General features: G+C 43.2%; 1 protein-coding gene across 2 annotated transcripts; it reads right to left on the bottom strand.

The window, feature by feature from the left end:
• On the bottom strand, positions 1-27717 carry LOC133045231 (uncharacterized). 2 transcript variants are annotated; one of them, XM_061127533.1, is made up of 2 exons: positions 26776-27717; positions 1-1527 (listed from the first exon to the last, which is right to left on the bottom strand). In XM_061127533.1, the coding sequence occupies exons 1-2, from the start codon at positions 27450-27452 to the stop codon at positions 1470-1472; spliced, it is 735 nt and encodes a 244-aa protein (XP_060983516.1). In that variant the 5' UTR covers positions 27453-27717; the 3' UTR covers positions 1-1469. The 2 variants fall into 2 exon arrangements, 1 of the variants encoding a protein (XP_060983516.1); XR_009690153.1 differs by lacking the exon at positions 1-1527 and adding an exon at positions 15317-15847.
• Positions 27718-27998: the final 281 nt, after the last annotated feature.

Genomic DNA, 27998 nt, shown 5'->3' on the forward strand with positions numbered 1-27998 from the left:
TTCAGTTCAGCCCCAGCAGTCTGGGAATATGTGTGTGTGTGTGTGTGTATGGATGTGAGAGGTGGACCATAAAGAAGGCTGAGTGCCGAAGAATTAATGCTTCTAACTGTGGTGTTGGGGAAGACTCTTCAGAATCCCTTGGACTGCTAGGAGATCCAACCAGTCCATCCTAAAGGAAATCAACCCTCAATACTCTTGGAAGGACTGATCCTGAAGCTAAAGCTCCAATACTCCGGCCACCTGATGCGAAGAACTGACTCATTGGAAAAGACCCTGATGCTGGGAAAGAGTGAGGGCAAGAGGAGAAGGGGATGACAGAGGATGAGATGGCTGGATGGCATCATCGACTCAGTGGACATGCGCCTGAGCAAACTCCGGGAGATGGTGAAGGACAGGGAAGCCTGATGTGCCGCAGTCCTTGGGGTTGCAGAGAGTCTGACATGACTGAGCAACTGAACAACTATATACATACATAGATACACAAACACGAGGGATGCAGCCCTGGAGGGGGCGGAAGCTGGAAGTTGACTAAGGCTTCCAGGTAGGAGGAACAGTTGAGCTGAGGCCTGCAGGGTGAATAGAAATCCTCTATATTAAAGTCAGGGTAGGGAGGAATACACAGGGCGGCATTAGAAAAAGGAAGAGAGCCCAAGAAAAGGGACACGGTGGTGCACAGACCCTGGGGTCGGGAAGAGCATGGAAACAGGAGGAGCCAATGACAGTGGGGTCAGGGGGACTCCGGCGTGGGGAGGAGGGGGAGCACTGTGTCGGGGCCAGTCAATGCCAGGCATAGACAGCAAAGAAGACACGGTCCTGTTTCTCATCCACCCACCCCTCTTTGCTTAATTCCTAGTTTGCATCCAAGAGGATGTAAACCTTTCACATGTATTGATTTTCGTCTTACTGATTTGCAAAATGTGCATGAGTATCTAGTTTTAGTTATTACCTCTTTCTTTGAATTCTATTTATCTACTTTTCACTGTGCTGGGTCTCCCTTGCCGCTCCAACTTCTCTCCAGTTGCGGTGAGCGGGGCCTGCTTTCTGGTTGTGAAGCCTGGACTTTTCTTGGTGAGGAGTGAGGAGCTCTGGGGTGCAGGCGCTTCAGCAGCTGGATTTCCGGGCCCGGGAGCATAAGCGCAGTAGTTGTAGGACATTGGGCTTAGATGCTGTGCAGCAAGTGAGATCTTCCCGGGTCGGGGATCGAACCTGTGTCTCCTGAATTCTTTACCACTGAGCCACCAGAGAAGCCCCTAATTATTATTTTTCAATGTCAAATAAGCCTCTAGATTTTTGTTTGTTAGGGATTGGGGGTTCCTTTGAAAAAAGAAGAAAATAGTCCTGTTTTCTGTGCATAGAATGAAGCAGCTTCTTTGTCTTCCAGAAGTCTCCTTGGCACTTTGATAGCTAGGCACGACAGCCAGGTCGTCATTACCAGTGCTACAGTTTGGAAAACTCTCAAAAGCTTTCTGTCAGATTCTAAGAATATTCCAGAAGATTTGGGCTTCAAAACACCGGCTGCTCTGGTCCCTGGGAGGAGAGAGAGAAGTAACCGTGAGCACTGTGACGTTCGCTCCGCGCCTGCAGCACGGGGTGCAGGGCGGTCACCTCCCAGCCGCAGGGGCCGCCCGTAACCATGCTCCCCTCTAACAGGGGCTCCGAGGGGGGCAGCCATGTGCAGCATCTGCCGGATGCCAAGGGGTGGACATGCTGCTCTAATATTGATGAATGAACCGCTTTTCCGAAAGGAACCAAATATCTGAGGTTTCACTTGATCTTTGTGAAGTCTCTCAACTTTCTAAACACCACATACTGACCAATATGCATCTGTGGCCACATTCAGCCTGTGAGCCTCGAGTTCAGGGTCACGGCAGTGGGTCTGCACAACTCCAGGGGGCGCCGTTCGTGGAGCCGAGCCTTGGAGCTGTGCGACTTGGCACCATGCCTCCCAATCACAACGACTCTGTCTTCACGTCCTCGAGGATTTAGGCCCCATTCTCACCCTGAACGGCATCCTACCCACAGCAAGCGCTCGACAAAGATTTGTTGAATGAATCGAGATCTTGTCTTCTTTACAGATTTGCCAACTAACCCTAGCTTCTTCTCTCCTTCTGAAACCTTCCTAATCAATGCCATCTGTCTGTCCTCTCTCCCAGTTTATAAGCCGTCTGACCTTGGACAAGTTACTTAGCGTCTCTGGGCTTCTGTTTTCTCAGTTGTAAATGGGAATGATAATAACTCTCAGTCTCGTTTTGAGGACTAAATATGTGTAAAGTGCTTAGAACAATATCTGGTACACAAGAAGTAATCAACATGTGCTAACTAGTAATAACTATTTAATCATCTCTTAACTGGAACTTCCCAGGCGGTGCAGTGGTAAAGAATCGACCTGGCAGTGCAGGAGATGCAAGAGACATGAGTTCAGTCCTTGGGTTGGGAGGCTCCCCTGGAGAAGGGAATGGCTACCCGCTCCAGTATGCTGGCCTGGGAAGTCCCGTGGACAGAAGGACCCGGTGGGCTATAGTCCACAGGGTCACAAAGGGTCAGACATGACTGAGCAACTGAGCATGCATGCACATCTTGATTAATCATCTTATATTTTGTGTATCTTTCTCTCAATTAAATTGAATTTACAACTTTTACCTTGTTTCTGTCACAGCAATTAACATGATACAACCTATAAAGTAAGTTGCAAATATTAGGGACTTGAAAAAATTAGGATCAGAACTAGTTCTGAACAACAGAAAACACAGGATAAGAGTTTTGTTCTCCTTCATGAAAAGTAAACTTGGAAGTAGTCTAGGGCTGTGTGGCACTCCATCATGTCAGGAGATCGACTCTTTCCATCTTATTCTTCCCCCATTCTTTCATGTAGCTTCTGACTCAAGATCCAACGTGGCTGCTCAGGCTCCAGCCGTCAGAACACATTCCAACACGCAGGAAATGGAGGGGAGATCAGAAAAGGAGACATACCTCTTTAAAGATACTTCCAGGAAGTCATGTATACACCACTTCCCTTTAAAAACCATTGGTCAGAATATAGTCACACAACTATCCTCAGATGCAAAGGAAGCTAGGAAAATGCTCTTTTATCTGGATGGCCATGTGCCAACTAAAAGTTGGACATTTTACTGCTGACAGAGAAAGGGATACAGATATTGAGGCAAGTAGGGTCTCCATCCTAGCCTGTCAGTTTGACATGTGAATATCACAAAGAATACAAGTGATCTCAGTCCCCTTGAAGGAGGCTGGTAACTTGGGCTTAACTGCGAACTTTATAAAAAGCCTGACCCTACCTTCTACTTAAAACTCTAACAATAATTTTGGAATGGATGGCTTTTCATTTATAAATGTCAGTGTTCACTTATAATGGAGCTCCCTAAGGAAGAAAGACATACACGTAAAACCAACTGATTAGGTGGTTTTTATGACTTTTCTTTATTATGGACAATGTCAAGCAAATACTAGGTCGAGGAAAGAGAATAATGGATCTCCGCCTTCCCGTTACACAGCTTCCACAGTGACCAAGCTTCTGTTGAGGGACCACTTACATCATCTGCACACCACTCCCTCCACCACGTTACGATAAAAATTCTAGATATCATGTAACTTCACCTATTGATATTTTAGTATCTCTAAAAGATAAAGACTTCCTTAGAAAGCTTAACCACAGCGTCATTATCACAATTAGCAATGTCTCTAACATCACCACAGTTTTTATCCGTGTTTAAGTTGTCTCATAGATTTCTATTCTTGAAGATTCATTTGTTTGACTAAGAATCCAACCAGAGTGTTTGCAATGCAGTTGCTAATATGTCTCCCAGTGCCTTTTATTTTTATTTATTTTTAAATGTGTATTGGAGCATGGCTGATTGACGGTGTTGTGTTAGTGTTGTATAGTAAAGCAGCTCAGTTCTATCCATACACATTCCCCACTTTTTAGAGCCTTTTCCTATCTTGGCCACACAGAGTATTGAGTAGAGCTCCTTGCGTCACACAGCAAGTTCTTATGAGCTATTTTATACATAGCAACGTGTGTACATCAATCCCAGTCTCCCAATCTATCCCCCACCAGGCCCTTTTAATCTATAGCTGCACGGCTCCACATAGTAGCCACCAGCCTCACGAGGCTATTTAAATTAAAAATTCAGTCCTTCGGCTGCCTCGCAAGTGTGAAATAGCCACAGGTACAGAACGCTGCCATCAACCCAGAAAGTTCTGCCGGTGAGCTCTGCTCCGTGGATGCTCCTGACCTTTTTGCCCCAGCAATGCATTTATGGAAGAAATTGGGGTGTTTGTCCTGCAGATATGTCCACAGCTCAGACTCTGCTGATTCCAACCCCCGTGTCGTTTAACATGCTTCTTTGTTCTCTGGACTCGCTGTAAGCCAGGAGTCAGATTTAGAACCTTGATCAGAGTCAGAGTTGATTCCTCGGTGCTGTTAAGACAGGCAAACCAGTTCTCTGTACTGTGTTAAAAATCACACAGGGAGATCAGAATCTAGAAGGACTTACACCAGAAAAAAAAAAGAAAAAGAAAAATCTTATCTGTAGTTATTTTGGGGAAGTAGAATGACCTTATTTTCTGTCTTATTTTTGCTCATCCATATCTCATTATTTATTCCCCCCCATGAGGATGCCTTTCTCACGTGAAGTAAATAAGAGCTGCTATTTATTGCAAGCCATGTGCCAAGCACCGTGCGGACAGATTCGCTCGCATGAGCTCATGGAATCCTCGTGACAATTCCATGAGGTAATTACGGTCCCCACGCTGCAGTAAACACTCAGGACGATTAAGTAACTCGTCCAAGGTCATTTGGTCAGTATTTGGTGGAGTCTGGGTTTATCTCCCAACTGTCTGCCTCTCAAGGGATTCAGATTTTGGTGAGCGTAGCCTGCGGCCAGAGAGACTCCATTTCTGGAGAACTCTGTCGGGGAGGCAGAGCCGGGTCTGGGAACCGAAGTCCACCCCTGCCCACCGTGCGTCATGGTCGCCCGCAAACATCTGGTCCCCGGCGCCAAGCCCTCCTCTCGGCTGGAAGGTGTTCCGCGGCGCGTCTGGAGGAAGCCTGCGCGGAGCGTGTGCTTACCCAGGCGGCCTCCGCGCCCCTGCCCCAGGGCGGGCGTGCCAGGCCGCTGGCCTCCAGTCTCGGCCGCTGACTCCGCGCTCGGCCTCGCCCCGAGCCCCCGTACAGGCCCGGACCTCCGGGCTGTCCGGACACGTCGGCGCCCAGGACAAACAAAAATCCCTGCCCTCATGGAGCTTGTCCGTGGAGATTTGGGAGGAGAGATTACAAAATATAATCATAAACAAGGTAGTAAGTTAAATATAGAGAAAACCAGATGGTGATCAGCTAGTAAGAGAGAAGGCTGTGAAGAAAAGGGTGTGGGTGTGTGTGAGAGAGAGAGAGATACAGAGAGAGAGGCGGGGCCCACTCCTAGCATTTTCGGGAGAATGGCCAGGGAAGTCATCTCTGAGGCGGGTGGATGCACAAGGAACCGAGGGCCAGTCCAGCCCACTGCCTGTTTTTATACAGCTGTGAGCTAAGAACCGCTCTTCCATTTTTAACTTGTTGGAATAAAACTCAAAAGAAGAGCAACATTCGGGAACACATGAAAATCAAAGGAAGTTCCATCTCACTGTCCATAAATAAAGTTTCATTGCATCACAGCTCTGCTTGTCTGCTTACCGTCCATGTCCCCTCTGCACAGCAATGGCCGAGTATTGTCACCAAGAGCCCATGTGTCCCACAGGGCCTAAATACTGACCGCATTTCTCCGAGGGAGTAGCCAAGTAGCTGTCACAGCGCGTGCAGAGGCCCTGAGGTAGGACCACGGCAGGACGAGGGACGCATTGAGGCTGAGCTAAGCAGATGAGCTCAGAAAGCAGGGGTCCACGGCATGAGCGGTCTCCCCCAAGGACCTTCGCCCCCAGCCTGAGCGAGATGGGAGCCAGCGCTGCTTGGTGGCGAGGGATGATGTGGTCTGTTCTAACAGAGTTTCCTATTTTAAGAGTAAAGTGCAGTGGGGTAGGACAAGAATGGAAACAGTGAAAGCAGCTATGAGGTCATGGTAACACTCTGGGTGAGGGATGGTGAGGTGATGAACCAAGGAAGAGAGAGTGGCTGAGGTTTAGCTAGTAGATCCTGAGTAAATGTTGAAGGCGGAGTCGACAGGATTTGCTCAGGAGTAGAAACAGGAGTTGAGTGAAGGGAGCAGTCAGGGCTGACTCCCAGGTTTTGGCCAGAGCCAACAGAAGCCTGGAATTTTCTTTAACAGAGCTGTGATAGACTTCGGGAGCAGTAGAGTGAGTGGAGACAAGATGAAGCGCTCAGCTTGGGTTTTGCTAAATTTGAGATAGTTTCACTTTTATGTATTTTTTGGCCGTACTGCAGGATGTGCAGGACCTTAGCGCCCTGGTCAGGGATGGAAAGTGGGCTCTCAGCAGTGGGAGTGCGGAGTTCTAACCACTGGACCACCAGGGGATTCCCAAAAGCAATACTGTCTTTTTTTCCTCTTTCTTTCCCTCTCTTTTTTTGGCTTACAGGAAAGTGCAGACTCCTAACCACTATGCCACCAGGGAGTTCCTTGAGATGGTTTTAAACACTTAAGGGAGCTGGTTTTAAACACTCAAGTGGAGCTGGATCAGGGAGGCAGGAGCCAGGGGTAAAGCTGGGGTTCGGGACACCTGTTGGGAGTCAGCAGGCTGTGGTTGCCCAGAAGTCTGGATGAGACAGAAGAGATCTAATAGGACGCCCGGGATGCTCCCCTCCTCCCCACTTCATCCAACGACAGCCTCCCCAGCAGCTCTCATCTTTTTTCATAATAAAATCCTAAATTCTTAGACAGTCGACCCTTTCTGACTGATGCTCCTATCGGCTTTCTCCTCTTCCAGTTCCATCAGCTCTAATTGAATCGTTCTTACCTTTGCTCCAGAAGATTCAGCCTCTGCAGTCTAGTGGGGGTGATGGAATTCCAGTTGAGCTATTTCAAATCCTGAAAGATGATGTTGTGAAAGTGCTGCACTCAATATGCCAGCAAATTTGGAAAACTCAGCAGTGGCCACAGGACTGGGAAAGGTCAGTTTTCATTCCAATCCCAAAGAAGGGTAATGCCAAAGAATGCTCAAACTACTGCACAATTGCACTTATCTCACATGCTAGCAGAGTAACGCTCAAAATTCTCCAAGCCCGGCTTCAACAGTACGTGAACCATGAACTTCCAGATGTTCAAGCTGGTTTTAGAAAAGGCAGAGGAACCAGAGATCAAATTGCCAACATCCGCCGGATCATCGAAAAAGGAAGAGAGTTCCAGAAAAACATCTATTTCTGCTTTATTGACTATGCCAAAGACTTTGACTGTGTGGATCACAATAAACTGTGGAAAATTCTTGAAGAAATGGGAATACCAGACCACCTGACCTGCCTCCTGAGAAATCTGTATGCAGGTCAGGAAGCAACAGTTAGAACTGGACATGGACTGGTTCCAAATAGGAAGAGGAGTACGTCAAGGCTGTATATTATCACCCTGCTTATTTAACTTATATGCAGAGTACATCATGAGAAACGCTGGGCTGGAAGATGCACAAGCTGGAATCAAGATTGCCAGGAGAAATATCAATAACCTCAGATATGCAGATGACACTACCCTTATGGCAGAGAGTGAAGAGGAACTAAGAAGCCTCTTGATGAAAGTGAAGGAGGAGAGTGAAAAAGTTGGCTTAAAGCTCAACATTCAGAAAACAAAGATCATGCCATCTGGTCCTATCACTTCATGGCACATAGATGGAGAAACAGTGGCAGACTTAATTTTTGGGGGTTCCAAAATCACTGTAGATGGTGACTGCAGCCATGAAATTAAAAGATAGAAGAAAAGTTATGACCAACCTAGACAGCATATTAAAAAATAGAGATGTTACTTTGCCAACAAAGGTCCATCTAGTCAAGGCTATGGTTTTTCCAGTGGTCATGTATGGATGTGAGAGCTGGACTATAAAGAAAGCTGAGCACCGAAGAATTGATGCTTTTGAACTGTGGTGTTGGAGAAGACTCTTGAGAGTCCCCTGGACCGCAAGGAGATCCAACCAGTCCGTCCTGAAGGAGATCAGTCCTGAACATTCATTGGAAGGACTGATGCTGAAGCTGAAACTCCAACACTTTGGCCACCTGATGCGAAGAGCTGACTCATTGGAAAAGACCCTGATGCTGGGAAAGATTGAAGGCAGGAGGAGAAGGGGACAACAGAGGATGAGATGGTTGGATGGCATCACCGACTCAATGGACATGAGTTTGAGTAAACTCCAGGAGTTGGTGATGGACAGGGAGGCCTGGCGTGCTTCGGTCCACGGGGTTGCAAAGTGTCGGACACGACTGAGCGACTGACTGATGCAGTCAGTCCTCGGCCCCCTGTCTGCTCCCCCTTCTGCCTGGAACGCTCCATTTGCAGACTTTTACACGCCTGCTGGCCCACGTCATTCACAGCTCCACAAAGCACCATCCCTGCAGGAACTGTCCCTGACTCACCTAACCAAATAGCTCCCTGCTCACCATGCCCCTGCTTTGTCTGTCAATTCCTAGGTTCAGTATTTCTCTTCTCCTATGAGACTCTAGCCGTTGGTGGCTCAGACGAAACTGTAAAGTATCTGCCTGCAATGCAGGAGACCTGGGTTTGATCCCTGGGTCAGGAAGATCCCCTGGAGAAGCAAATGGCAACCCATTCCAGTATTCTTGCCTGGAAAATTCCATGGACAGAGGAGCCTGGCAGTCCATGGTCCATAAGGTCAAAAAGAGTCAGACATGACTGAAGTGATTTTGCACAATGAGACTCTAAGCTCCCCGAGGGCAGGAACTTTGTCTTGGGCAGAGCCTGACCAACACGGTAGGCACTCAAATATTTCTTGAATACTAAATAAAGCTTTTGAACTGTGGTGCTGGAGAAGACTCTTAAGAGTCCCTTGGACTGCAAGGAGATTAAATCAGTTGATCCTAAAGTAAATCAACCCTAACTATTCATTGGAAGGACTGAAGCTCCACTACTTTGGCCGTGGGATGCGAAGAGCTGACTCATTGGAAAAGACCCTGATGCTGGGAAAGACTGAAGGCAGGAGAAGGGGACAACAGAGGATGAGATGGTTGGATGGCATCACTGGCTCGATGGACATGGGTTTGAGAGTGGAGGACAGGGAAGCCTGGTGTGCTACAGTCCATGGGGCGGGAGTCAGACACGACTTAGTGACTGAACAACAAAACAGGAGCAACAGCCAAATAAAGGTGAGGATGAAGAAAGATGATTTTCTACTTTATATATTCTGCGTGCTCTACCCTTGTTGTTCACTAGGTTCTTCTACCCTACAGCCCAGCAATGTGCCTCTCGATCTTTCAGTTTAGAAGTCAAGCTTAACACCAGCCAGGCATGTCACAGAGGAGATTGGGAGCAAGATGTCACATCTTCAAGAGATGGGCAGGAATGAATAGATATTTAAATAATAATAATCATAAAATAAAATCAGGTGAGTGCAGGGCAGGAGCAGGACACCCCTGCCAGCTCTTTGCGTGTTTGCTCTACTATTTCGGGGAAAGGGGCTTCCTCTTGGACACTTGGCAAAGCAAGTTTTGGTATTTTCCAGCACAGGCAAAAACACCAACACCAGGAGAGGAGATTTTCCAGGGATATGTAAGTTGCAGCCAAACAAAGTGACTTTCCGTGGGTCTCTGCCAAAGAGGAGAATCAGCTCTCTTCTATTCCTAAAATAAAAGCCCATTGGAGAGGGGGGAAAAAAAAAAAGGGAAAAAAATAGCAGTTATGTTGAAAGTACAGAATTTAGAAGGGCTTCTTGCTAGAAGAGAAAGGGGGATTTGGGGGGAAGTGAAACTCTTCTATATGACGCTGTGGTCGTGAATACAGGTTACTATGCATAAAATGCATAGAACTGCACAACATAAAGAATGAATCTTAATGCAAATGATGGACTTTAGTTAATAATCAATTAGTTGTACAAATGTAGCACACTAACGCAAGATGTTAATAATAGGGAAATTGCATAGGAGGTGGGAGAATATATGGCAACATTCTGTAATGTTTCAGTTTTTCTGTAACTTATAATACCACTCTGAAAAATAGTCCATTAATTAAAAAATAATAATAAAAGTGTAAAAGGCGCACACTTTTTAATGAGCACAAAACTTGTGAAGACAACCCTTCATCTCACTATAGTATCAATGAGAAAGGGACACAGTGTTAAGCGCACGTATCTCTTAAGAAAGTGAAGTGGAAACAGTGCCAGCCACCACTTCTGGACTTGGAACCTGTCCACTGTTCTTGAGTTTGAAGAGTGTGTGTGTGTGTGTGTGTGTGTGTGTGTGTGTGTGATTTTGCCGTTGTTGTCCTTGCTTTTAAATGTCAGTATTTTGTCATCCAAAAAAAGCCCTTAGAGCTCTGTGACTCTTAAAAGACAGTATCAAATGTTTCAACAACTGACAAACCTCAGACTTCCTGTATTTCTGCAACTTGTCGCCTTCCCCTCCTTTGAATTTGTTAATGATCTCTCTGGCCACAGGCTCTCCCTGCCACACATCCCTAACTAGATCACTAGATCAAAGGTGAAGCTTTGCTAAGTAATCAGTGTCATTCCACCCGTGTAGCCAGCTATTGAAAACAGACCTGCAGGGGTTGTCAAGGACAACCAAGGTATGGATTTGGCAACTAAACCCTCCTGTAGTACAAGCAGTGATAGACAAGAGCCAGTGTTTCCACACCATTCCCAGTCCTGACTCACTCGTCCTCAGTGAAATCCTGCAAGCTCAGCAGAGGAAAATGAACCCAGCTCCTTTCCCCCGCCCCACTCTCCCTCCTCCCCGGCCCAGTTCCTGACTTCAGAAAGGAATGTCACTATTATAAATTAGAAGAGCAAAGAGCTTGTCCATTTCTTGGACAAGCCTTTTTTTTTTTTTTTTTTTTTTGAGATTTGTTTTCCCATACATAATTTCTCCTTCCAGTCATTAGACTTTTATGTGGATTTGTTTTTTTTAAGAACATATTTCTTACTATATTTAAACTAGATAACCCACAAGGATGTCCTGTGTAGCACAGGGAACTCTGCTCCATATTCTGTAATAAGCTAAACGGGAAAAGAATCTGAGAAAGAACAGATACACGTATACATATGACTGAGTCACTTCATATACCTGAAACTAACACAACTGTACGATGCTAACTATCCTAATACAACTACTGTTCATCCACTAGACTCCAATAGGAAATAAAAATTTTAAAAAAGAGAGAAAAAGAACATATTTCTTATGCAATTTGTTTTGCATTGCTGAAATGAGGAACCTTTTCTGTTCATACGTGTTAAAATCTAGTGAAGGTGCCGATGTGAGAGATCACCCCGAGCCTTGGAAGGAAATGATTCACCGCAATACTGTAACCGAAAGTGTTCAAACTCACCCAGGGAAGGAGGCCGGTCATTAAGCGAGTTACCTGCACTGGGCGGTTCCTCAGCCCAGTCCTGCCTTCAGAAGTGCCCACGCCCAGCCCAGCCTCTTCCCTGCAGCCCTGTTCTGGCTCTCTTTTTCCTCTGTCCAACTGCAAATGATTGACGCTGGGAACTCAGCCTCCAAATTTAATCTTTAAAAGAAACCCGCAAATTTATGAGTTTTCAGCATTCACATCTGACCCTCTGCTTCCAGATGGGCCCCGCCAGGCTGTCTTCTTGTTTTGCACTGAAACTTTATGCGATTAAAACATGGTTGCACTTAAATGCGTTGGATGAGTGAATAAATAAAATCCAAAAATGTTCAGGATAAATCCAAAGTTGTAAAAATAAAATATACCTTGATTTTTTTCTAATGAAATACATTTTTATCTAAACAAAAAACATCGCATTAAAGCAATGTCTGGGAGGGGTGAACAAAGAACATACCTATTAGCTACAAAAAAGATGCCAACAATAAGAATAAAACAAACGGGAATCTAAAAAATGAAAAACGTGTATTTTATTTCCTTCTCAAGGTTTTGGTGAAGGCCAACGGCAGGCTGACCCTGAGGTTCATCATTCTTCACAAAAAAGTGATGTGAAACATTTCCCATCTTACTTTATTTAGTTACATTTCAGAATTGAAAATTGGTCATTATTAATGAAAAACTATCTGAACATTCTACACACTGAGATACAAGTTGCTACTTTTATTCCATATGTTCTGTATGGAAGCAACCAGATTTGATCCATATGGTTTTTTTATTTTTTTAACTTTTTAATTGAAATATAGTTGATTTATAGTATTTCAGGTGTACGGGGTGTGTGTGTGTGTGTGTGTGTGTGTGTGTGTGTGTGTGTGTGTGTGTGTATGTATTCAGTCATTTTGACTTTGGGACCCCATGGACTGTAGCCCACCAGGCTCCTCTGTCCATGGAATTTTCCAGGCAAGAATCCTGGAGTGGGTTGCCGTGCCCTCCTCCAGGATACAGCAAAGTGATTCAGACTCTTTTCCGTTACAGATTTAGTACAAGATACTGAATCTAGTTCCCTGCTACACAGTATGTCCTTGTCCCTTATCTATTTTATTTATAGTAGTGTGTATCTGTTGATCCCAAATACCTAATTTATCCCTCCTTCCCCCTTTCCCTTTTGCTAAACCTATTTTCTAGGGCTGTGAGTCTATTTCTGTTTTGCAAATAAGTTCATTTGTATCATTTTTTTTCTTTAGATTCCATATATTCCACATAAATGACATTGTGTGATATCTGTCTTTGATTTACTTCAGTTAGTATGATATTCACTAGGTCCAACCAGGTTGCTGCAAATGTCACAGCCTCATTCTTTTTGATCCATGGTGGTGCAGTGGTAAAGAATCCATCTTGGTAAAGAAGCTGATGCAGGAGATACAAGAGATACGAGTTCCATCCCTGGGTTGGGAAGAGCCCCTGGAGAAGGAAATGGCAACCCACTCCAGTATTCCTGCCTGGAAAATTTCGTGGACGGTGGATCCCAACAGGCTACAGTCCATGGAGTCGCAAAGAGTCAGACATGATGCGCACACACACAAACACACACACACACACACTCAGGCTAAAGCTATGCAGACTTTCATGCGTCCTTTCCTCCAGAAAAGATAAAATAAATTTTATTTGATGACTGCATAGATATAAAAATAAATACATTAACATTAAATAGTAAAACATTTTCTTCAACCTAAAAGGTCACTTGTTTCTTCTGGTTTTAAAAGACATTAAAACTTTTTTCATGGGCCTAGTGTCTAGTTAAGAAGTCTGCTCTGGAGGAAGGCCATTTTATAGAAACACTGATTAAATAATCACAAATCCAATGTAAAGATGACAAATATTTTTTAACATTAAAAAAATCTGTCAGTGACTTGTCACAATTATGAAAACCATTTGTACTTGCTTTTTTAAAAAAGAAAAAAAAAAAACCCTTCAGTTCAAAATAAAAATCAACTGAGTACTCAAATCTGGAGAAAATAAATAAATTGTGCCTCTATTCAATGGAACATTATTCTATCACTGAGAAAATGAGTTTTCAACAAACATATAACTGTTTTTTAATGTGTTTGAAGTACAAAACATATTTTTTAATGGATGGTCTCCCTAGAGTTAATGGAGTTCTATGGAAATGGACACATACATTTAGTGGGTAAACTAGCCTTGACTTTTTGGAGCTTTCTGGAAGGCATATGGGTGAAATCTATTGAAATGTAAACTGTTTGTACTCTTTAATTCACAAATTCCACTTCTAGGCATTTAATCTGTAAATTCATCCCTACGTGCGTACAAATATATAAAGGCAAAGATATTCATGGTAACATTTTAACGGCAGAAAATTGAAAACAAAATTAATATTCATCATTAGTGAACTGGTTATATAAATGATGGTCTATTTCCATAATGGAACACTATACAGTCAATAAGGGGAGGAAAAGCCAGACAGAGAAAAATAGTATATGGCACTACCTACATGCAGAATTAAAAAATAAAAAGTTGAACTCATAGAAATAGAGAGTAGAATGGTGGTTGTCAGGGGCTGGAGGAAGTGGGAAAATGTCAGCCAAAGGGTACAAACTTTCAGTTGTAAGATGAATAAGTTCTGACGATCTGTACAGCATGATGACTATAGTAATAACACTGTATTATATACTTGAACTTTGCTAAGAGTAAATCTTAAAGTTCACACACACACACACACACACCTACAGAAGGTAACCATCATGTGAAGGACATGTCAACTAATTTATCTTGGGATTCTGGGTCTCCCCTGACTGTCCAGCTGTTAAGACTTCAGGCTTCCATTGCAGGGGCTCAGGTTCGAACCCTGGTAGGGGAACTAAGATCCCACATGCTGTTTAGTGAGGTAAAAAAAATTTTTTTAATTAAAAATTGAAAAAAAAATTTGATTATGGGACTCATTTGACAATGTATACAGTATTAAATCATCACTGTACATTTTAAATACACTACAATTTTGTCAATTATACTTCAGTAAAGCTGGGGGAAAATAACAGCAAACATAAACAGAACTTACTATGCACTAGGCCCAGTTCTTTGTATTTTAGGGCCGTTAACTCACTGCGAGCTCACAGGTGCTTACAAAATGCACATTTACTGCACGTGAGATAATAAAAGAGTATTTCTAATAAAATAAATGAAATAACCTGGAGAGTTTGCATGATAAAATCCAGATTTTTGGCTTAACATGAAAAACTGCAAGATGTTCCTAGATTCCCTCTGAGCCCAAGGAGGGGGAACCTAGTATGAAGTACCCACTTTGGATGGGACATGGACTCTAGTTCAGAACCACCCCATCTGGCCTGCTTGCTTGTTCGTTCATTCATTCACTCATTCATCAGGTATTTTTTTGAAGACTTCCCCTGTGCTTGTCACTGTTACGGACACAGTGAATAGAAATAAATCTCCACCTTCGTGTAACAGATTCTCACCACGGCGAGCAAATAACAAGCGGATGATGATTTAGCGCACGTTTCAGGTGGAAATACAATTCTTTAGAAATATAGAGGCCGGGTGAGGGGAGTGGTTTTGTCTAAGGAGGCAGATGGATAGAGCAGACCAGACGACTGAGCTTGGGGTGGGGGAGGGGGAGGGAGGGGAGGGAAGGGGGAGGAAAGGCAGGGGGAGGGGGAGGGGAGGGGGAGGGGGGCGGAGGGGGGAGGGGCGGAGGGGGGAGGGGGAAAGGGAAGGGGGAGGGAGGGGGAGGGGGAGGGGGGCGGCGGGGGGAGGGGCGGCGGGGGAGGGGCGCCGGCCGGGCGGGGCGGGCAGGTCCGCCTGCAGGCTCGCGGGCAGCGAGGGGCGGGCCCGGCTCCGAACCCACGACCGCGGCCCCAGGGTCTGCACGGTTCCTGACTCGTCACCGACCCGGGAAAGGCCTCAAACCCCAGGGCCCAGAGGCCCTGGCTGTGTGTCCCCTCTGGAAGGACTCGGCGGGAACGATGGCGGCGCTGGCCCCCGGGGTGCGCGGAGCCCCTGAGTGAGTGAGCACTGCGGGCGCGCGCTTCGCGGCCTGCTGCCCACGGCAGTCCCGGCAGCCGCTTGCCTCACAGATCAAGTCTCCTCAGGACGCCGCTGTGCCCTTCCTGTAGGGATGGTCCGAGGCCGTTTTCCCGCCGCAGGTCGGTGGTGGAGACAGACTGTATGGCTCTCAGAGCCTAAAATGTGCGCCGACCTCTTCCAGGAACCGTGATGATTCCCGGCCTACGCATCCCGTCCCTTACCCCCAGAGAAGGACACCAACGTTGATGTGTGACGTGCTTCAAGAGCAGACATTGGTTCGCATTGATCATTCTTTCTTTTCCCAGATCCAGCCAGGACCCTGCACGTATTAGGTGCTTTATAAAAAAATAAAGTTAGCTATTATTAGTGATAAAACATGATTGTTACGACATAGCATTCAGAGAAAACTGGTTAATAATAAAACTTAAGGCACACTTCCAATTTAAAAAGATCCCAATTTCCTTTTATGGTATTCTACCACTTTTGTTAGTACACAAGAAATTATATAATATTTGAATGCCTTTTTTTTTTTAATTTTAACCACATCATGCAGCTTGTGGGCTGTTAGTTCCCAGACCGGGGATTGAACCCCGGCCCTGACCAGTGAACGCACGGAGTCCTAACCACTGAACCGCCAGGAAATTCTCCATCTCTGCAATCTTTTATTATTTTCGAATAGTGATTATAAGAACAATGTAAATACAAGTTGCAAACTTCAAATAATGTGTTTTTTAAGTTTGCTTTTTTTAGAGGAGACACAAAATAGACTAAAATACTGGATCAAATTTGATACAGTCCTGTTAGGGTGGAGGAAGGTGGGAAGCAGGACAGAAGAAGAATGGCAGGAAGTGTCATTAGCTCATCATCCCAGCTGAAAATCGCAGTTGCAAGTAGGCTGCTGTCCCAGCATGGGCGCTTTTAAGTACACTCAATGGATATTTTGTTTTTAAGGGAGGAATGTTACTTCCCACACAGAACTTCACCAGGGATTCCCAAGAGAGTTACCAGCCTTGTGGCTTCCCCACCTTACCTTTGTAAAAGCAAGCTGATTTCCCCAGTCTGCAGATTGATTGTGGGCTGCCCTGACTTGCTGCCAGTCACTGGGTCTTTCCACTCATTTTTACCATTAATAGAGGACAAAAAGGAACGAAGACAACCAAGGCTTTTAGCCCAGAGTACTTAAAAAAAAAAAAATATATATATATATATATATATATATATATATTATATATATAATCTGTTTAGTTTGCCCTTACTTTTTTGACCACAGGGTGAAACACTGTGATTTTAGTACCCCCCCAACCATAGATCAGCCTGTGGCCCCCTGCACTGGAAGGGTGGAGCCTTAACCACTGGACCACCAGGGAAGTCCCTGGCCTGAAGTAGTCACACTTTTTAAAGCCAAATATAAAGTGGTTTGGGAACTAGCCAGTTGTTTTGCATTAGCCACTTATTCTTCAATTGGTGCAGGAAACAGTGTTAATAGTGTTCATTCAACCAATATCATCTTGCTTTATTTAATTTTTTACTTGTTTATGCAAAGGCTATAACCCATGAAGACAGAAACTGGTTCACAGCTCCATTCCCAATATCTAACACCACTTGACAGGTAGCCTGAATTCAGCAATATGCTGAAAGGAGGTATAAGCTGGTCCTGTTCCAATTGATGGTGATACAGTAGTCAGAGAGCTAACTAGCTCCCTGCCTTCCTGGAGCTTGTAATATTTTACTAGGGAGAGGCTGACAAGTGAACAAACAAGTTCATTATTCCTAATCCTGACAAATGTTATGAAGGAAACGGTGCCATTAAGAATTCAGAGTCTATTGGGAATACATGTAAATCCATGGCTGATTCATATCAATGTATGACAAAACCCACTGGAAAAAAATAATAATAATAATAATAAAAAAAATTAAAAAAAAAAAAAAAAAGAATTCAGAGTCTAATATAAAATAGTCACCAAGGACCTACCGTAACCACAGGGACTCTGCTCAGTATTCTGTGATAATCTATATGGGAAAAGAATCTTTAAAAAAATGGATATATTTATATGTATAACTGAATCACTTTATTGTACACCTCAAACTAACACAACACTGTAAATCAACTATATGCCAACATAAAAATTTAAAAATTCAGGGAGTACATCAAACTTCCTGGGTCTGAATTTTGGTTGTTGATCCAGAGCGCAGACTAGGATGAGGCAAGGCAGGCACTTGCCCCAAGCACCAGAAAAACTCGGTGATTGCGACATATATTATTTAACACAATATTTTTTTAAAAATCAAATTCATGTCAAAAAATGCCATGCTGAACCAGTTATCAAACTTTTAAATAAAGACAGGACTGAGATTAGGGTGGGGCGAGGGAGGGGCGAGATGTCCTGTCCTTGCTTCTGCATCTGCAGAATGAGGTGTCAGCAGTACTGACTCTTACATCAATTAAAAGTGAGAGAAGCAATCTTCTCTTCCCCCCAAATAAAGACTCATGAACAGAGCAATTTGAAAAGAAGAAACAAACTGCCCCCCCAAAACATAGGAAAAGCTCTTCAGCCAGATTAGTAACCAAAGAAACCTAAATTAAAATAACAATGAAACATCATCTTCCACTCTAAGATTTGCAAAAGTTGGGGAAGGCACAAATACTGCAAAGTGTAAATTAGTTAACTTTTTGGAGGTAAAAAATGAGACAATATACATTCACATTTTACATAAATATTCCTTTTGACCTAACTGTTAAGCTTATAGAATCTGCCCAAAGGAAATAAACAAATGAACAAAAAAACAAAAGCAAAACCACCAAACAATAACCTTTTAGAGCTTTGTGAAGATTAACTGTGAAGGGAATTCATGTCAGTTGCTGACACCTAGGAAGCACTCAGTAAATAGTACTTATTATTATTTTATTGTTTTCAACAGTGTTATCTGTCCTATGGAAGTCCATTGTGGAAGAACTACTCAAGCAATAACACCAAAATAATTCAGAAAACTGAAAGAGATAGTTATAGCCTTTTGTCAGAGCTGAAGCTTTATCACTTGAAGATGTTCCATTATTATTTCATGGACTATGAAGAAAGAAAGAAAGCCTTCCTAGTGTAATTGCAAAATGCAGGCTAATTTCAATTATGTTAAAATGTAAAAACTACTCCTGGGTCACCCCAAACCATGACAATGAAGCATAAATGAGTGTATTATAGATTGTCTGTTTCCAAACAATTGAGTATTTAAATAACCATTTTCTTGGAAATTTTGACTAACTCGAAAAATCTTAAACTCTAGTAAAATCGAAACTCTAGGATCCCTGAGCACCTAGAATTCAGTTTATCAGTGATCACCAAATGAAAAAAAATAATGAATGAATGAGACATAGAAGAATTAAGGCTACAATTGAAAAGAGTCTCTGCTCATAAATAGCACTGGAAATTATGTAAAACAACAACAAATGTCCTAGAGAAAGGCAGATGGAAAGCTATAATGATACAAAAATAAGGAAGACTTGGGTGGACATTTTCTTAATTAAAATAGCAGTGCCCATGTAATCCCACTCCGGATAACCTGGAATATTTTTAGAAGAACCTGACATCGTTTTGATGCAATGAAGCTATATTAAAATACACTCATATATTGAGTACCTGTCCTGTGTCTATCCTGGATAGGTAAATCAATAGTCACCATTTTTAGGAGGTGGATCTTAATTCATCTTGACTGAATTAATGATTTCTGTACATATGGATGCCTGATCCTAACCCACTAATTTAATAAGTCCAATTTTCAACAGCAGAAAAATTTTTGGATGATTCCCACAGAGAGAATGGTCATTCTTTCAAAGGCATTGGGCTTGTTGTATTCAACTGAGGTTTATGACATTTATCTTAAAAAAAAAAAAGACTATTCATTTTTTAAACTATTACTATTTTCAGACATTTTATGAGAAAGGAGTCACACACGTTTCTGTAACTAATCAATTATTATCCTGCTTAGAGTTAATTTTTCAGTCACTTTGCATAATTACATGAGCTCGTTTTTCCCAAGATGATTATTATTATTTTAGGGAGAGTGGATGGGAATGTTTTCATTTAAATTTCTTTGGAATATCACATTCCACATCGTTGCTTTGTTCAGTTAAGTACCTACGTTAGCACTGATAAAATTTGGTAAATATTACCACTGTGCCTTTCTATTTATGTTCTTTGGAAGAAAGCAGGGGAAAAATTATACCTCCCATGTTGAATTAAGAGTATATAGACTTCTTTTTCCCCTTTAAAAAAAATACGTACGTTGGCAGTTGAAAACAGGTGCTTATTCAGTTCATTCACGATATGAAAAAAATCAATGTACGTTTGAAACTCCTCTTTCTTCAGAGCAGAAAATTGTAAAGGTTGAGCAAAACAGAAAACGAGTCCTTTTCTAAATATAGCAACGTCACATGACCACACTTGTCTTTGTACCCGGAACATTAAGGTATCAGACACATTGCTTCATGGATGTGGCACATAATTACTTTAGGAAAGAGGGAACATGACCAACCAGCACAGACACCAACGCTGGGCTTCTGTCTGTCCTTTTTGATCAAAGCGAACAGACTTAAGAATGTTTTGGGGACATCCCCACGTGACAGTTTGTCATTTGGGTAGACTTTCCCTCTGCACTAGGAGAGCAATTCTTCCATTTCTTTGGTTTTATTTTCATACCCCCTTTCACAGCGACTGATGTTTAAACACTTCTCACAGTAGATTTTTTTTTTTCCGTTTGCTTCTTTAACTGTGAGTTTTCAAACTGAGGCTAATTCAATTTTGCTGGTTATCAAGCTCATTCATGCCAGCATTATATAGTTCTCAATATCAATCCCCTGTAATTCATCTCTGAAGGTGGCGTTTTGCTTGTTTTATTTTCAAAGGCTTCTTTATAGAGTGATTTGGGCAGGGATCCTTCAAGTTTTTAGGGCTTTCAATGTTCTGTTTTTATATTTTTATTGTTAAAGAGCATGTGGCAGGTTCACTGCATTTCTGGGAAAGCTCCATGAAAGATTAAATTGGGAAGGAGAAATTCAAGAGCTATTGTGGCATTTAGAGGTGTTCATCACCAAACATGCATTCTTAAAATGCCATTTCTATTTTGCAGCAGGTAGATCTTTCCAGCCAGGCAAGGGTTTGCAAAGCTATAGTTGGAAAGGAACTAATACTTCCTTTTAGGGGAGTGAGGTGGGAAACTGATACATATTAACATTGAGAGAAGATCTACCCAAGCCTGGGGGAAAGCAGTGGTTCTTCCACTGCTGACAGTGAGGGGAAACATTTCTGCCTTTGCCCTCCAGGCTTACAGGGGGAAGGAGCAGAAGGAAGTCACTCGGATTGTCTCATACTTGAAGGAAACAGAGGCCTCAGCTGGCTGCTAAAAATTCAATTAAAAAAAAAAAAGTAGCTCAAACATATTAGCACGTGTGGGCCAGAACTGAGAATCTGGTTTTAGAAATGCGGAGTTTCTCCTTGGAAAGTTACCACTGTTCCCTTGACCTAGCTTTAAACATGTTCGATGGTGATATGTTTTGGTTTGTTTTGGATGCCCCTTATGAAATCCACTTTTTCATAAAGCTTTCACTATATAGTGATTTTTATTTAAACAACTGCAATGCATTTAGGTATTATTATATAGTTAAAATTATTTTTTCAAACCACGTATTCTCAACAGATATATCAAAAGATTCCAAATTTCTTTAAACACTCCTCTTTTCAAAACAACCCTCCAGAAGCTAGATTAAAAGCTGTGTTGGTCTCCATGACCTTTACTTGTCTTAAAAAAATTAAACAAACTGCTTTTTTGGAATGTCCCTTACAAAACGATAAATCATAACTTTATCAACTTCCCCAGAGGCTTTCAGAACCAAAGAAAAAAGTTCAGTGAAGATCAACTGCTCTGGAAATTCATCCTAAGAGGTAGCACTCCCCGCTATGTATTTTGTTCATGGCACTACTGCATTTAAACAAGGGACCCAGAAAACCGGTTCTCCTTTTTGATGCTTGCTGAGTGAGGATCCTGGGTCAGAAAGGAAAGGCAGAGACCAAGCAGAGCTCAGGGATTACCCAGTTTTGGGTTTTATTTCCTTAATTGCTGAACTGAAGCCAGCTATGTGGGGAGTGCTCAAGAATTAAAGAGTTTCAAAGTTAAGGAAGCGGTAAACTCATTTGCAAGGGTTATCATCCCCAATTTTCTCCTGCTTCTAAATATGGAAGCTTCCTCTGTCTTCCAGTGCCTGTGCTGTGAGCATTCTCCCAGTCTACAGGGCAGGGCTGTCTCTCCCACCCCCTTCTCTCTTTTAGTAATCCCAACTCCTGGGGAGGGCCTTAATACTCAAGAGTATGTCCTCGTTTACTTTGTAAAATGTCAAACATGTCAAGAAGGGAACGGCTTCCTCCAGTAACATTATCTCTGGACATTGTCTGCCTCTTCTTAAAACCTCCCTGAATTCTATTCATGACTTCATTTCTTTCTTCTTTTTATTAAATTTTTGACCTCACCATGTGGCATCTTAGTTCCCTGACCGAGAATCGAACGTGTTCCCCTGGCATCAGGAGCAGAGTCTTAGCCACTGGACTGCGTGGGAAGTCCCTTCATTTCTGATTAATCACTTGGCGCTCAAGATTATTCAGGAACCACACTCCACCGGCAGTGAACTATCTTTAGGAAGTGCACTCACTAAAATTCACTGTTTTGTTACTTGAGTTTGCCCAAGCTGCTACATTCTTCTTTTCTAATAAAATCTAGAGAGATTTCAATCTTTGCAATAAAAGTAGGGGGATTAAAAACACTCCACTATTTCCCCATATCTCTAATCAATTTCACTGTATCACAAAAGTAGAGAGTTTTAAATCTCCAGCATATCTGGCTTCCCCTTTTTTTTTTCTTATATAGTCAGTAGGTCAAAAAACCCACATGCAATAATAGGAAGTGAACATATTAGACATTTGTTTTTAAAATTCTGTCATATATAAGTTGTTTTAAATCTGAATCTTCAAAACTTTGTCCCTATTTCTTTGAAGTATATACTTTGACATACACATATATATTTATATATGTTTATACACTCACAAATACTTAGGCTCAGGGAGACTGTTGAGAAAGTAGATCAGGATTCAAGATGCCAAAACCATAGCACTTGAGAATCAGAAATCACACAGTTTTATTCCACCTCTGATTATTAAAGGGAAATTCAGACTGAGAAAGGCTAGTTAGCATGCTCTGGTGTCTTTGGATGCAGGCTCTGGTTTTACCATATGATTCTGTTCTGCACCTGAAGGGGCTCCATTTTCTCATCTGTAAAGTGGGTCCACTGGGAAACATGATTTTAAGTTATTTAAATGTATCTGATTTTGAGAGCTAGGGTTTGGATCATGCAAAACAGGACATCCAGGTCTCAGGGTGACTCGACAGCTCCACTTTTCCACCAAATGAATTAGTTTATTTATTATTATTATTTTTAATATTTATTTATTTGGCTGCGCTGGGTCTTAATTGCTGCATGTAAGATCCAGTTCCCTGACTAGGGATTGAACCCAGGCCCCCTGCACTGGGAGCACAGAGTCCTAGCCACCGGCCCGCCAGGGAAGTCCCGAATCAGTTTGGTTTTGCCCTGGACAGGCATTAGCCAGCTTTCACCAAAAGGCTGGGTTCTGGCAGCTGGGGTTTCCTGCCCATTTCCTATACAGTTTCACCAGCTTTTGACTCAGAAGAATCCAATTAGAGTCGATCCCTTTAGTGCAAGTGGCAGCAGATACTAGAATATCCAGAATTGTCAGAATCTCATTTCCGGCTTCACCCCACCTCCCTGTCTGTTTTGCATAGTTTTCATCTTTGCCAGAATGGGTCCCTTGTACTTTTGGGAATTTCCTCAACCACTCATCATTTTAGACTGAACATGAATGATTTATCCAGCAAGAGTTATTAAAATTGACTGTGGTCTCTGAAGAAGGGAGAGTTTGTCAAACCTCCGTCCTCAGAATAATTGAATATATTTTGCATGAACTGTGATTAATGCAAGGTAATTTCAGAGGATGGCTTTTACTAATTAATAAATCAATCACATTGACTCATCTTGGTAGACCAAACTTTAAAAGTTCATTACTGGCTTGTTCAAAACCAGGATCTCATACATACATAGTTCAGTGGTTTAGTGTAATTCTTCTTAAGAAAGCAAGCAGATTGAGTAATACTTTAATTCAGAAACAAGTTGCTCAATGTGTGTCTTCTGAACACAACAAGCCTGAGAAAGGGAACGACAGAACACAGGCGGGACACAACTGACCGACCAACCACATTCCTGCTTCTCGACTGATTTCACCTTTATGACCAAACTCGCAGTATTATTAAGAATTTGGAAAGGTCAGATGGAATTATCTCACTGCCCAGAAAGGGATTTCTGAAGCATCTGAAAGCACCTGATTCACTTAAAGCAACAAAATAAAAACTGAGCTGTTATAACATGTCTAAAACTCTACAGAGCTCATGAAATAAATGCAGGTGAATTGTTTTTTCCCTTTCTTCTGCCCACAGAGAAGTTCAGCTATTTAAAAAGCCACTGGAGTTATGGTTTCAAGAAAAGAAAATGGTTTGTGTCTTTCTTATCATGTCGGAAGGGAGACACACGGCTTAACAGTTAACAGCAAGAAGGAGCCTTTCAAAGACTTGCCCCTCCTCCCCCAGCTAATTTCAGGGGACTCCGTTCCAGGTAAATACATACACACCTAGAAACTCAGTAATCAAAACCCAAACCAAACCCAAACAAAACAGTAATTCCATTCTTGTGTAAATTAAACCCAAGATGGCGTTCTCACAGTGTATTTTCTGTTTTCTGTTACTAGAGTATTTGAACAATTTCTCCATGGAGGAACAGGTATTTATTGAATGTTATACAGAAGGAGGCAGCCCTGTCGGGCCCTGGAGGGGTTTACAGCCCCGGGGAGCACCGCGGGCGTGGCCGTCCTGCCCTTGCAGAGGGATGCAGGGACTCCGGGCCTGGGTCCCACAGGCTTCTCCCGAGCCGGTTTCTCTCGATGGGGTGTGGGGGGACAGAGGAAAGACGGTGAAGATAGCTCCCCGAGGGGCAGGGGGAGGAGGGGAGGGAGGAGCTGAATTTAGAAGGATCCGGAGCCTCAAGAGCATTTCTCTACGCCCACCCCTTAATAGCTGTGGTACATATAATTTTTCTCCTTTGGAATGCAGATATGGTATTCACAGCCAGTCAGGCCTTCTGAGTGGATTGACACATAGTCAGTCAGAGGATTTCTTTCTTTCTTTTTTTTGGGAGGGGTGAGGGCAGAGAAAAGAGGGAGAGAGAAGAAAAGGCATTGTTTTTTTCAATCAAGGAGGGATACATGGAGTAATAATAACAATAATGGTAAGGATGACGATTGTTCATTAGTATGGATGTTTGTGAAGTGCAGGTCTGGGCTAAGAAGAGCTTTCTAGTCTTACTGCCTGAACTATCTAGTTAGGGAAACCTCACCCTTGCTGCCACTCCCTGTTTCCTGAAATCCTTTAGTCATCTTTCCTGAGGGCATGTGATGTTTTTCCTTCTTTAAACTCCTCTTCTTGCTAAGGGCCTTAGGTAAGACAGGTGCACCGTCCAGGGTGAAACTGTGAGGTTTCCAGTTCAGATGTGATAAGGAGAGAGAGAGAGAGCTGGATTTTCTTATGGCAGCAGGTACAGTCTGTGACATCCGAAGCAGTCATAGCCATTTCCCACAGGAATCCCCATTCTGCCACTCAAAGCTGTGTGACCTTGGGGCAACCTCTCTACACCTCAGTCTTGCCATCTATAAAATGGGTATAATGATAGTATCCAGCCTTAGCATCATTATGAGAACCAAATATCTTCATGCGTATGTCTGGCACAGAGTAACCTCTAAATAAGGGGTGGCCACGGTTTCTGTGGTTGTTTTGGGGTTGTCTGTTAAGAAACTACCCAGTCATGGTGATTTTCTTCAGCCTGGAACTGGATTAACTAAATGTCTAAGAAAGCATTTAAAGTCAGTGATTCTTGAGAAAATTTCTCTCTCTGATATCATGGTTTATCCACTACAGAAGCTTCTAAAAGCTAAATTAATTTCTAAAAGAGCTCATTTTTAGATTAGAAGTTCTATACACTTGAACCTGTCTCGTCTCCTAAGAACAGAGTAATTCCACGAGAAGAGGAACTGAGTCCCCCCACAATTTTCTACGGTGGGCATTGAACATACACCGCATCCAGCAAATAGGCAAGGAAAAATAATACTTTTGGGTGTAAATAGAATATCTGGAGTAATTTTGGCAATTCATTTTTTCCCTTAGAAGTAGATTTTCAAGCCAAATGATGAATAACAGTGCCTAAATTTTTTAAAAGTCTGCTCTCTACCTGTAATTAATGTTTTTATTCTTTTTAAAATTTCTTTTCTTGACATATAGTTAACTTATAACATTGTATAAATTTCTGTGAGTTATACATATATATTCTTTTTCATATTCTTTTCCAAAGTGGTCTATCATAGGATATTGGATACAGTTGCCTGGTTTTATTCTTGATGTTGTTTATATGTGGGTTCCCTCTTATTTCTCTTACTCATGCTTGATGAACTGTCTTAATTTTATTGAACTTTGCAAAGAACCAGTGATTGATCTTTTTTTTTGTCACAGGTTCCTGCTTTCAGGTTCACTAACTCTTTCCTCCTATGTAGATTCATAGATAATATCCTTATCTATAAGATCTGGAAAGTTCAGAGCAAATTGAGAATAGTACTTGGTAGAATGGAGACCAGGAAGCTAAAACCGGAAAATGCCCTTCGCAGATGATTCCTAACTGAATCAAGCTAACAGAAAGGCGGGTTTTTTGTTTGCTTGTTTTGCTTGGAGATTTTACTTTTTTACAAGAATGTATTCAGATTTTACTTGAATAATTAAAAATACAAATAAGAAAACTGCAAAGAGAACGCCCCAAGTTTCCTTGACCATCTGCCGCCCGCGGGGCAGACCCTCCAGGTCCCAGGAGCAGAGAGCAGAGGGGTGAGCCGGAGGGGGTCTGCGGGGCGCCGGGCAGGAGGAAACGGGGGGGAGGGGGGTGCAGGGAGGTGGGGGCCACTCCCGCTGCTTTCTGAGGGCGTCTTGCTCTCATTCTCTGCCTCCCCCACCCACGGATTTCCCCATAGTGTGCAGAGACGGCAGGTCTTTTAAAGTCGGTGAGAGAGAGAGAGAGAGAAAGGGAGGGACCACGTGACTTTCTGGAACGCAGACTCACTTCTTGATTTTGATCCTCACTGGCGCGCTGTCTCCAAAATGTCTTGCCCGAAATCGGAAAAGGTCCTGCCCCCCTGGAGAGGCTCCCGTCTTCAGTTCAGACGAACCAACTCGTTTTGCTCTTAAGATTTGCTTCTCTTTCCAATCAAATAATCTGCCTCTCTCTCCTTCTGAGAAAAGCTTTCTAGATGTGATTTCCCTTTGGAAGGGAAGACTTTGAAGTCCTCCTCGGGCGCATCCTTTCTGGAAGGGAGAGGGTGGAAGGAGGCAGGCCACGGGCCCGGGAGCGCTTTCGGAGTCCCTCCCCAAGCACCCCGCCTTCCCCGTCGGGAGTCTCGGATTGAACCCCCGGCCTCTGGGAGGCATGCCGGCGCGGCGCGGCGGCTCGGGGCACCCCCTGCCCCCGGGCAGGGCCCGGACTTCTGTCTTTGGACCCCGGGGCCCCCGAGAAGGTGGAGGTGGGCAACGCAGAAAGCAAGCCTGTTTGCGTCCGAGTAAAGCCGGCTTCCGTGGGAGAGAGACAGGCTCTGAGTTAGCAAGAATTCTGTAATTTATCTCTCCCTTGTCGCCTAGGATTTCAAGGCAGGAACTGCCCAAATCCAGGGTGCTCACTTCCCGGGGGCTCGGCTGCAGACTTCCGGGGTTTGTGGACTGGTCCCTTACTCTCCTCTGCGGCATCTCGCCGACGGGGCCAGGTGGCGGCACCTGCCCCTCCGTGGCCAAAAGCGCCGAGAACAGTTCAGGCTTCTCGATGAGAAATGAGATGTTTGTACATGAAGTGACCTTTAATTGTGTCTGAGGAGCTCATGTCAGATCAACATGTGGTCTCAGTTATTCTGCAGAGGTTATTACATTTCAAGCTGTTTTGTGTTTCTTTTCAGCCTTTAAATGAAGTATTTTCTCTTTGATATATTTGATGTGGCTCAAAGACGCTTGTTTTTTTTCCCCCCCTTTTCCTCATAGATTGTATTGTTTGATTAGATCTTTTTGTTAAGTCAGATCAAAGGTGGCTTTTCTCTCTTTAGGAGGGATCTTTTCTTAAATCAATAGAACAGATTCCACAGGAAAGACTCATTTTATTTGAACGGTTTTGAAGAGGGAAAAGATTTCAATGGGCGTGAAGAAATGTTTTTGCTTCTGTATTATATTTATCTGTCAAATAGTTTGAAGAAAGTAAATACTTGGAAAGGGGGTTTCCCAGGTGGCGCTAGTGGTAAAGAACAC

This window comes from Dama dama, chromosome 23, assembly GCF_033118175.1.
Source record: "Dama dama isolate Ldn47 chromosome 23, ASM3311817v1, whole genome shotgun sequence".
Classification (NCBI taxonomy): domain Eukaryota; kingdom Metazoa; phylum Chordata; class Mammalia; order Artiodactyla; family Cervidae; genus Dama; species Dama dama.